The sequence below is a fragment of the Coregonus clupeaformis genome, unplaced genomic scaffold (assembly GCF_020615455.1).
Source record: "Coregonus clupeaformis isolate EN_2021a unplaced genomic scaffold, ASM2061545v1 scaf0779, whole genome shotgun sequence".
Lineage (NCBI taxonomy): Eukaryota > Metazoa > Chordata > Actinopteri > Salmoniformes > Salmonidae > Coregonus > Coregonus clupeaformis.
In genome coordinates this window covers 200,435-212,450 of record NW_025534234.1, presented here as the reverse complement: position 1 = coordinate 212,450, position 12,016 = coordinate 200,435, and the positions used below count along the sequence as shown (strand labels likewise).

Below are 12,016 nucleotides of genomic sequence, written 5' to 3'. Positions count from 1 at the left end.
CCAAGACGTGGGATTACTGGCACGCCATACACCGCAGGGTGGTCTCCAGATCCTGATTAATCCGTTCCGTTTGGCCATTAGACTCTGGATGGAATCCTGACGATAAGGCTGGCTGTGGCCCCAATAAGCCTGCAGAAGGCCCCCCAAAACCGGGACGAGAATTGGGGACCTCGGTCAGAGACCACGTCAGGGGAATGCCAAATATCCGGAAGACATGGTTCATGAGGAGCCCGCAGTCTCCTTAGCCGAGGGGCAGCTTGGGCAGGGGAATAAACCGGGCAGCCTTAGAGAAACGGTCTACCACCACAAGGATGACGGTGTTGCCCTGGGATAGAGGAAGTCCCGTAACAAAGTCCAGAGAAAGGTGTGACCATGGCCTTCGAGGAACAGGTAAGGGATGGAGCAGTCCCTGGGGTCGCTGGCGTGTCGACTTTCCCTGGTTGCACACAGGGCAGGCCTCAACATAGACCTGCATGTCCTTCTTGATGGACGGCCACCAAAACCGCCGTCGGAGGAACTCCAGTGTGCGAGCACTGCCAGGATGGCATGTCAGGGCGACTCATGACCCCACTGCAAGACGCGGGCCCGAACCGAGAGAGAACGTACAGGCAACCGGCAGGACCACCGCCTGGATCGGGCTCATGGGCAAGAGCTTCTCGCACCCCTCTTTCTAGTTCCCACTGAAGAGGTGCGACGATCCTAGACCTCGGAATAATCGATGCCAAGGGCTTCTCTTGTACCTCGGGAGAATAGACTCGAGACAGAGCATCCGGCTTGACGTTCTTGGTGCCAGGTCGGTAAGTCAGGATGAACTGGAATCGATTAAAGAAAAGGGACCATCGTGCTTGCCGAGGGTTCATCCGCTTAGCCTGTTGGAGATATTCCAGGTTCTTGTGGTCTGTAGAGAACCTGGAAAGGGTGCTGAGCCCCCTCAAGCCAATGGCGCCACTCTTCCAAGGCCAGTTTAACCGCAAGCAACTCTAGATCCCCCACGTGGTAGTTGCGCTCGGCCTCAGACAGGCGGCGAGACATGAAGGCACAAGGGTGTAATCTCCCATCCGCACCCCTCTGTGACAGGACGGCTCCCACCCCCACCTCTGAGGCGTCCACCTCCACCACGAAAGGTCTCTCTGGGTCAGGGGTCACCAGAATCGGAGCAGAAGTGAAGCGGCGCTTGAGATCCTCGAAGGCCCCTGCTGCTTCGGACCCCAGTGAATCTTGGTCCCTCCTCCCTTGGTAAGCGTCGTCAAGGGGGCTACCACCGAGCTGAAATTCTTGATGAACTTCCGATAGAAGTTAGAAAAGCCAATGAACCGTTGAACCTCCTTGACCGTGGCAGGTGTGGGCCAATCGTGGACCGCCTTGACCTTCTTGGGATCCATCTCTAGGTGCCCGGGAGTGACAATAAACCCGAGAAACTGAGTCTGAGAAACATGAAATTCACACTTCTCAGGCTTAACGAGAGGGTGATTGTCAAGGAGCCTCTGGAGAACCCGGCTAACATGCCCCTCATGCTCCTTCAGTGACCTCGAGAAGATGAGGATATCGTCCAGGTACACGGAAGACGAACAGATTAAGCATATCCCGGAGAACATCATTAATCAGGGCTTGGAATACTGCGGGGGCATTGGTGAGCCCGAACGGCATCACCCGATATTCATAGTGTCCCGTGGGCGTGTTGAACGCCGTCTTCCATTCGTCTCCTGGCCGGATCTGCACGAGATGGTAAGCATTGCGGAGATCCAGCTTAGTAAAAATGGAAGCCCCTTGAAGCAGCTCAAAAGCAGTGGCCATGAGAGGAAGAGGGTATCGATTCCGAACCGTGATCTTGTTGAGTCCCGGTAATCAATACAGGCCTCAGACCCCGTCTTTCTTTTCAACAAAAAGAAGCCCGCCCCAGCCGGGGAAGTAGAGGCATAGATGAGGCCGGCTGCCAAGGACTCCTTAATGTAGGTGTCCATAGCTGCGTGCTCGGGGAGGACAAGGAAAAGATCCGACCTCTAGGAGGGCAGCACCCAGGGAGTAGATCAATGGCACAGTCATAAGTGCGATGAGGCGGTAAGGCAGTAGCCCGGGCCTTGCTGAACACTGCTTTGAACCGATGGTAAACACTGGGGACTCGGGAGACGTCAACAGACTCTTGAAACTGGGTACTAGGGGCTGAGGAAACCTGAAGCATGCAGGTGAGTTGGCAAGTGGGACCCCAGCTAAGAATGGTGCCAGTAGGCCAGTCGATCTGGGGATTATGTCTGCATAGCCAAGGGTGACCCAGGATAATAGGATACTCGGGAGAGTCAATGAGATAGAAGGTCTCCTCCTGCTGGTGTTGAGAGATGGTAAGTCGCAGGGACTGAGTCGCCTCAGTAACTTTTCCTGGTTCCAGAGGTCTGCCATCTAAGGCTGTAACTGCCTGGGGTTGAGGAAGTAGTTGGGTAGGGATCTTAAGTTCCTTAGCCAAGGTTACATCCATAAAATCACCTGCGGCACCGGAATCGATCATAGCCTGGACCCGATGCTGGTGGCCCTCCCAGGACAGAGTGGCTGGAATAGCTAGGACCGCGTTAGTAGGAGGAGCTCTAATTTTCCCCATCACAACCCTCCTGTAGCTGGGGCGGGGACAGGCGTTTCCCGAAAGCTCGGGGCAAGTGGAGCGAAGTGGCCGGCAACCCCGCAGTCGAGGCACCGACGCTCCCTCATGCGACGTTCCCTTTCGTTGGAAGAAAGCCTGGAACGGCCTAACTGCATGCTCTCCGGGGAATCCTGGGGCAGTTCAGGAGCCGGGGCAGCTCTGAATGACGGAGTCCAAACAGGAGAAACAGAGCTGCTCAGAGGAACTTGGGACTGAGACACCTGACGGCGAGACCGTTCTCCGCTCTCTTAGACGATTGTCCAGGCGGATGGCCAAGGCTATGAGGGACTCGAGATCTTCAGCTGGTTCACGGGTGGCTAACTCATCTTGAAGGGGCTCAGATAACCCTCCCTGAAAGCAGACCCTCAGCGCTTCATCATTCCATCCGCTCCTTGCTGCTATGGTTCGAACTCAATGGCAAAATCTGCCGTGCTTGGGGGCCCTGACGGAGAGACAGTAGGCGCTTGGAAGCCTCCCGCCCACTGACAGGATGATCGAACACCCGCTTGAACTCTTCTACAAATGCAGCGTGGGAGTCACAACAGGCCTCCTGGGACTGCCACACCGCAGAGGCCCAGGCGAGCGCCTTTGTCTGAAAGAAGGGTAATGAGGTAGGCAATCTTGGAACGGTCTGTGGAAAACTTGAGGGTTGGAGCTCGAAGGTGAGGGAGCATTGGGTGAGGAAACCCTGACAAGAGCTTGGATCCCCAGAAAAGGGCTTGGGAGGTGGTAGTCGGGGCTCCGCCAACCGAGAAGGCCTGTCGTCACTGGGAGGTGACCGGGGGAAGGGGGAGAACCAAGGAGGCGTTCAAAGAGCTGGTGAAGGGAACTCATCATTTCGGCCAGGAGTTGAGAATGTCTAGCCATCAGCTCCTCTTGTCGGCTGAGAACGGCTTCATGGCGCTGGAAAGAAGCCTCATGTCGAATGATCACCGCCAACAGGTCCTGGGAACTGAGTGTTTCTGGGTCCATGATTGACTTGGTTATTCTGTCACAAGCCGGGCTAGAACTCCGGTCTCAAATGTGTAGAGCTGGGGGTACTACCCCTTAGCCACAGAGGAGATGTTGTAGGACCCAAATGAAACACCCAAGGCAATACTCCAGGTAAGTAGATTTAATGTTCCAAAACAGGAGGCAAAACAAAACAACTCCCCGAGGGGAGAAAAACAAACTAAAGATAACTTCGAATAACTTACTAGGACCGACACGGTGGGACAAAGCAGGAGACACATAGACAGGACGCAATAACCAAGTGAGAAACAAGGGGAAAACACACAGCTAAAATACTCAAGGGGAAACAAGGCACAGGTGACATAGATAAGCTAATTAGGACACATGAGGAAAAACTAAGGCAAAGGGGAACACAGCTGACCTCTAGAGGCCAGGAGACAAACAGGGGAAGCAGGAAGCTGACACGGGAGGCGTGCATACTATCCACCGCTTATGAGTATGTTACTCTCTAATGTTCAGTCCCTGGTCAATAAAGTAGATGAGCTCAGGGCGAGGATCTCCTTCCAGAGAGACATCAGGGACTGTAACATACTCTGTTTCATGGAATCATGGCTCTCTCCGGATGTACTGACCCCGTCCATCCAGCTAGCAGGGTTCTCTGTCCATCGTGCGGACAGGAAGAAATAACTCTCCGGAAGAAGAAAGGCGGTGGTGTATGTTTCATTATTAACTACTGATGGTGTGATTGTGGTAACGTGCAGGAACTCAAGTCCTTTTGTTCTCCCGATCTGGAATACCTCACCATCAAATGCCGACCGCATTACCTCCCTAGTGAATTGTCTTCGGTCATCGTCATGGCCGTGTATATTCCCCCGCAAGCCAACACCGCAACAGCTCTCAAAGAACTACACTGAAAATCGCATTGAAAATCATGACGTTTTATCAACACATCGCCTGCGCTACTCGCTCATCATGAATTCTTGACCATTGCTACTCGCCCTTCTGGGACGGCTACAAGGCTTCCCCCCACCATCCATTTCGGCAAATCAGATCATGCCTCCATTCTGCTCCTCCCTTCCTATAGGCAGAAACTTAAACAGGAAGTATCCGTGGTAAGAACTGTTAAACGTTGGTCTGACCAATCGGAATCTATGCTTCAAGATTGAGGCGCCCGATGTGGGCCTCCGCCGCTCATGAGGACAGTGAGCTCTCGTTCTCCATGGCCGACGTGAGCAAGACATTTAAGCATGCTAACCCTTGCAAGGCTGCCGGCTCAGACGGCATCCCAAACCGTGTCCTCAGAGCATGTGCAGACCAGCTGGCTGGAGTGTTTACGGACATACTCAATCTCTTCCTATCCCAGTCTGTTGTCCCCACTTGCTTTAAGATGTCCACCATTGTTCCTGTACCCAAGAAAGCGAAGGTAAATGAACAAAATGACTTTTCATATTAGCACTCACTTCTGTCATCATGAAGTGCTTTGAGAGGCTAGCTCAGGATCATATCACCTCTACCTTACCTGACACCCTAGACACACTGTAATGAATACTCGGACAGAGTGGTAAGATCCAATCGCAGAATAGCGATGCTTTATTAGAGTACAGACAAGGGAATAGCTTAATCGTGGTCGGGCGGGCTGGGGTCAAAACCGGGCCAGGCATAGACAGGCAGAGGTACCAAGGGAGCGGGCGTAGTCGTAGTCGAGGGCACAGGCACAGGGTCAGAGTACGGTAATCACTGGGATAGACAAGCAGAGGGTTAAGCAATACGGGAGTCAAACAACAAGGCACAGGTCGGATACACGGGTAATCAAAACAACAAACTCTCTCTCTCTCTCTCGGAACAAAACGCTTAGCAAGTCACAATGGAACAATACCTCGCACCAACTGAACTTCTGAGCACACCTTATATCCTATCCTAATTACGGACAGGTGTGCTCAGAACTCAGGTGAACCAGATCGAGTCTGATGACTCCCCCTCTCTGTAGATCGGGGAAGTGTCAGACTCTGTCTAGACCCAGCCAACCCCCGATCCCTTACACACACTACAATTTGCATACCGCCCTAACAGATCCACGGATGACGCAATCGCACCGCACACAGCCCTAGCTCACCTGGACAAGAGGAATACCTCCAATCTTAGAAAAAAGGGTTACAAACGGGTTCTTTGAGGAGGGATAGGGTTCTACCAATAACTGTTTTGATCTACGTAGAACCTTTAACAACCTAAGATCTGTTTTTGGAAGAAAGGGTTCTTGATGATTATTTGGAAGGTAAGAAGGATTCTTTGGAAGGCAAGAAGGGTTCTACATAGGACCATATATAATATTTCCAAGTATGCTCTATTGCAGGGAGATTTTCTGAATTGTTTGTTTTACTGTAATATTTGTGTTTTTTTGCATGTACATTGCTTGGTTAATGAATGTCATGCTACACAAAGATAGATAACATACCGTTTTCTAAACTAATCCAAATATGGATTTATATAGCACCCGTTACAGAGATGGTTGATCCAGTTTAGATGATTGAGGTAGTCTCAGTATTCAATCTTCCCTACCCTCGGCAGTCGTTCTGAATGCAGGCTGCAGGTGATTCCACTTGCTAGATATCCTGACTCTGGCTGGATTCCAATAGGAATCACACATTACTTTGCAAGGCAGCATAATGTGACTAGTAGGTCTGATGAGGCCAGTAAACCAGGAGGTTCCTAACACTGCTGTGTTGGGGTATAATTAGACCCTCAACAAAAGGCCTTGTGATATATATGTAATGTATTTTCATAAATAATAACATGTTAAAGGCTAATAAGGCTGGTGGAACCGTTCAGAGGGTTCTTGTCACGGTTCAGACAGACGACAAGAGGACCACAATTGCGTCACACCAGAAAGTTTATTTAAACTTAAGGGGAAAGGGATGTAGGGAGTGAGTGAAGGCTCCAGGGGTTATCCCGTCCGATGTGCTGGGTCTGTGCCTCCCCCCAGTGGCAGCGATGCGTCCGATGACGCCGGTGGTTGGTGGTCCAGAAGTCCTGGGGGGGGGAGGAAACACAGACACAACGGGGCGGAATGAAACCAGGCAGCAGTACAGTTCAAGGGAAATCCAAAATACGTAGTAGCAAGGCAGAAGGCTGGTCAGAGTTACCGGGATTGAAGAGTAGTCAGGAGTCGTAATGGCAGAAGCAGGTCTGGATCTCCTGAGGCAGAAGAGTATCCAAAAACCAGGCAGGTCCGGGGTCACAAAACCAGGGTGAGCCAGAAGCGCGAGCAAACAGGTTCCGGGTGTGAGCTTTGCAGACGATCTGACACAGGAGAGCTGAAAGACAGGGCTATAAATACTGGGAGAGGTTAGTGGGTAATGCAGCGCAGCTGGCAGAGTAATTAGAGCCGAGCAGAGCAGGGACAGGTGGAGCTAGTTAGGCTGAGTAGAGAGAGAGTGGTGAGCAGAGTGGAAACAACTTAAGGTGGTAACCCAGTGGAGTGAGAGGGCTCATGACAGAACCCCCCAAGGGACGGCCCCAGAAGTCCCAAGAGCAACACCACGCCGGGCGGGAGGAGGGGAGCCGGAGGAGGGCTAGAACTCCTCCGAACGGTCCGAGCGAACGTCCTCATCCTCGGAGGAAGCCGGAGGGCCGTGGTCGGGAGATGGGACAGGTCCCGAGACAGGATCAGGCACAGGACAGGAAGCCGAGCGGGCAGGACGGTTAGAGACCCCTCTGGGGCGGCCCCACGGATTGCAGGTTGATCAGGATGCCGTTGGTGGAAAGCGGTGATGAGAGTCCTATCCACAATCCGACTAGCTGGCACCCAGGTCCTTTCCTCAGGTCCATAGCCCTCCCAGTCAATGAGGTACTGGAGACCCCTACCCTTCCGTCTGGACCGAAGCAGGCGGCGGACGGTGTAAACCAGACCACCATCGACGAGCCGTGGAGGAGGAGGACAAGGCGCAGCAGGGACCAGCGGACTCCTGGGCACAGGCAGGGGCTGCAGCAATCCGGCTGGGGGCTGGCAGGACGACTTGTGTTGGTTGCAGATGGGGCAGGCTTGGACGAATTCCCGTACATCCTTCCTCAGAGAGGGCCACCAGAACCTCTGGGCGAGCAGGTTGTAAGTGCGGGTGGAGCCAGGGTGACAAGCTAGGCGGGAGTCATGTCCCCACTGAACGACCTGGGACCTCAGGTCTTCGGGGGACAAAAAGGCGGTCAGCTGGGCAAGTGCTGGGACCTGGCTGGTTACGGAGAGCCTCCAGCACCTGTTCCTCAACAGCCCAGGTCAGAGCTGCAACGATGCAGGGACTTGGCAGAATCGACACAGGGTCCTTGGAGGGGTCAGGAGCGGAGTTAGTAGGTACTGGCCGAGGGGAGTGCGGCGGCAAGCAGGCAGGTTCGGTGGCAGTCCTCTCCCCACTCCCTGATCACCCCCGGTCACCCAGTCGAGCTGAGGGTTGTGCCGGGCGGAGCCATGGGTAACCCAGGATGAGGGGTTGGCCTGGAGAGGGGAGCAGGTGAAACTGGATAGTTTCTTGATGGTTTCCCGGACAGACCCATCGAGACCGGGGCCGTGACATGAGTGACCGATCCGAGTAAGTGTCCGTCCAGTGCCCGGGCAGGAATAGGAGGTGTCAAACGGAGGTTCTCCAGTCCCAGTTGGCGTGCCAGCTTGATGTCCATTATGTTGGCTTCGGCGCCAGAATCCACCAGAGCAGCCAGGGTGTGAGTTGAGTCAGGGAGGCGGAGGTGAACTTGCAGCAGGGGTTTGCGGTCGGAGGACTGGATGGTCATTGAACTCAGCCGGACTCCCCCTATGCCCGGTGAGCTTCGGCCCTTTAAAGGGCAGGTTACCACACGATGTCCATCACCTCCACAATAGAGGCAGAGGTTTGAGGTGAAGCTGTCGCTGGCGCTCTGCAGGAGTGAGAGAGGCTCGCCCAATCTCCATAGGCTCAGACTGATCAAGCTGAACTGGGTGAGTGGCAGTAGATGACAGGAGCCCAGTCGGATCTCTCCGAATGCCGGTAGTAGGTGGACCTTGGCGCCCCCTCTCACGACGACGGGTCTGTATCCCTCTGTCGATCCTGACAGTCAGTGCGATGGCTTCATCAAGAGTGGAAGGCAGTTCATGGGAGACCAACTCGTCCTTGATATAGTCAGCCAAACTATGGAAGAACGCGTCCACCAACGATGGTGTGTTCCAAGAACTTCGTCTAGCCAGGGTTCGGAAGTCGATGGAATGGTCTGCGACTGTACGTCTGCCTTGTCGAATACTGAACAGTTCACGAGACGCCTCTGCGGTTGGTGAATCCAGGTCAAACACCTTCAGCATCTCCTCGGCAAACCGGTCGAAGGTTGCACATGCGGGGGTTTGACGTTCGAACTCTGCTGTTCCCCAGAGTCGAGCTCGGCCCGTCAGGTGAGTGATGGCATACCCAACCTTAGCCCCCTCCGTGGCGAAGGTCCTTGGCTGCAAGGAGAACTGAAGTCGGCAGCTAGTCAGGAATGGCCGGACCTGGGTAGAATCGCCGTTGAACCGCTCGGGGTTTCCAATCTTGGGTTCCGGAGCAGCGGCTGCAATGACCGGGGCAGGTAACTCGGGGGCAGGGGCTGGTGGGCAGACTGGCTGGGGTCAGGTTGGTGAGGAGTTGAATGATCATGGCGAGTTGTTGTTGCTGCTGCTGGGACTGCTGCTGGTGCTGCTGGAACTGCTGATGCTGTTGGTAGCCGGCCTGAAGCAGAGAGGTGATGTCGCCGCTCATGCGGCCTAGCTCTCTCTCAGTGTGTTCCAGGCGTAGCATGGCGGTGGGTTGCTCAGGTTCTTCGGTTTCCATGTCGGGGGAAGTGTGCGCTGAGTCCATAATGTTCAGATCGTACTGTCACGGTTCAGACAGACGACAAGAGGACCACAATTGCGTCACACCAGAAAGTTTATTTAAACTTAAGGGGAAAGGGATGTAGGGGAGTGAGTGAAGGCTCCAGGGGTTATCCCGTCCGATGTGCTGGGTCTGTGCCTCCCCCAGTGGCAGCGATGCGTCCGATGACGCCGGTGGTTGGTGGTCCAGAAGTCCTGGGGGGAGGAAACACAGACACAACGGGGCGGAATGAAACCAGGCAGCAGTACAGTTCAAGGGAAATCCAAAATACGTAGTAGCAAGGCAGAAGGCTGGTCAGAGTTACCGGGATTGAAGAGTAGTCAGGAGTCGTAATGGCAGAAGCAGGTCTGGATCTCCTGAGGCAGAAGAGTATCCAAAACCAGGCAGGTCCGGGGTCACAAAACCAGGGTGAGCCAGAAGCGCGAGCAAACAGGTTCCGGGTGTGAGCTTTGCAGACGATCTGACACAGGAGAGCTGAAAGACAGGGCTATAAATACTGGGAGAGGTTAGTGGGTAATGCAGCGCAGCTGGCAGAGTAATTAGAGCCGAGCAGAGCAGGGACAGGTGGAGCTAGTTAGGCTGAGTAGAGAGAGAGTGGTGAGCAGAGTGGAAACAACTTAAGGTGGTAACCCAGTGGAGTGAGAGGGCTCATGACAGTTCTAGAAAGAACCCTCCAAAGATAAAATGGTTCTCGGTAGAACCCTTCACAGACGGTTCCAGGAAGAACCTTTAAATGATAAAATGGTTCTCGGTAGAACCATGTACAGGGGGTTCTTTGAAGAACCCTACATAGAGGGTTCTAGATAGAACCCTCTACAAAGGGTTCAACCCAGCACCAAAAAGGGTTCTCCTGTGGGGACAAACCGAAGAACCCTGTATGATTCTACTTAGCACCCTTTTCTTCTAAGAGTGTATGTAAGAATGCTGTTCAACTACAGCTAAGCCTTCAACACCAGAGTACCCTCCAAGCTCATCATTAATCTCCGGGCCCTGGGTCTGAACCCCGCCCTGTGCAACTGTGTCCTGGACTTCCTGACGGGCCGCCCCCCAGGTGGTGAAGGTAGGAAACAACACCTCCACTTCGCTGATCCTCAACACAGAGGCCCCACAACGGTGCGTGCTCAGCCCCCTCCTGTACTCCCTATTCACCCATGATTGCGTGGCCAAGCACGCCTCCAACTCAATCATCAAGTTTGCAGACGACACAACAATAGTAGGCCTGATCACCAACAATGACGAGACAGCCTACAGGGAGGAGGTGAGGGCCTGGCGGAGTGGTGCCAGGAAAATAACCTCTCCCTCAACGTCAACCAAATGAATGAGCTGATCGTGGACTTCAGGAGACAGCAGAGAGCATGCCCCCATCCACATGGCCCCTAAGACCATCAAGAACTTCTACAGATGCACCATTGAGAGCATCCTGTCGGGCTGTATCACCGCCTGGTACGGCAACTGCACCGACCGCAACCACAGGGCTCTCCAGAGGGTGGTGCGATCAGCCCAACGGATCACCAGGGGCACACTGCCTGCCCTCCAGGACACCTACAGTACCCGATGTCACAGGAAGGCCAAAAAGATAATCAAGGACATCAACCACCCGAGCCCCTGCCTGTTCACCCCGCTATCATCTAGAAGGCGGAGACAGTACAGGTGCATCAAAGCTGGGACCGAGAGACTGAAAAACTGCTTCTATCTCCAGGCCATCAGTCTGTTAAATAGTCACCACTAGCCGGCCTACGCCCAGTACTCTGCCTTGAACTTTAGTCACTGTTACTAGCCGGCTACCAACCAATACTCAACCCTGCACCTTAGAGACTGCTGCCCTATGTACATAGTCATTGAACACTGGTCACTTGAATAATGTTTCCATACTGTTTTACCCACTTCATATGTATATATACTGTATTCTAGTCATGGTTCATCCTATATAACTACTGCTGTCCACTTCATATGTATATACTGTATTCTAGTCATGGTTCATCCTATATAACTACTGCTGTCCACTTCATATGTATATACTGTATTCTAGTCATGGCTCATCCTATATAACTACTGCTGTCCACTTCATATGTATATACTGTATTCTAGTCATGGTTCATCCTATATAACTACTGCTGTCCACACCCTTTCTATTCATATACTGTCCATAATGTCTATACACACCATCATATACACTGAACAAAAATATAAACTCAACATGTAACAATTTCAAAGTTACAGTTCATATAAGGAAATCAGTCAATTGAAATAAATTCATTAGGCCCTAATCTATGGATTTCACATGACTGGGAATACAGATATGCATCTGTTGGACACAGATACCTTCAAACAAAGGTAGGAGTGTGGATCAGAAAACCAGTCAGTATCTGGTGTGACCACCATTTGCCTCTTGCAGAGCGACACATCTCCTTCACATAGAGTTGATCAGGCTGTTGATTGTGGCCTGTGGAACGTTGTCCCACTCCTCTTCAATGGCTGTGCGAAGTTGCTGGATATTGGCGGGAACTGGAACACGCTGTCGTACACGTTGATCCAGAGCATCCCAAACATGCTTAATAGATGACATGTCTGGTGA

The 12,016-nt window shown here is 52.9% G+C and overlaps 1 protein-coding gene across 1 annotated transcript in view; it reads right to left on the bottom strand.

Moving 5' to 3' along the window:
- Positions 1-5,287: 5,287 nt before the first annotated feature.
- LOC121563379 (2-hydroxyacylsphingosine 1-beta-galactosyltransferase-like) overlaps positions 5,288-12,016 on the bottom strand; it is a gene marked incomplete at its 3' end in the record, with an annotated part of 114,762 nt that continues 108,033 nt past the window's right edge. The window contains exon 5 of the mRNA XM_045216708.1: positions 5,288-5,317. Within this exon, the coding sequence (XP_045072643.1) occupies positions 5,288-5,317 (30 nt within the window). The remainder of the gene's footprint in view (positions 5,318-12,016) is intronic.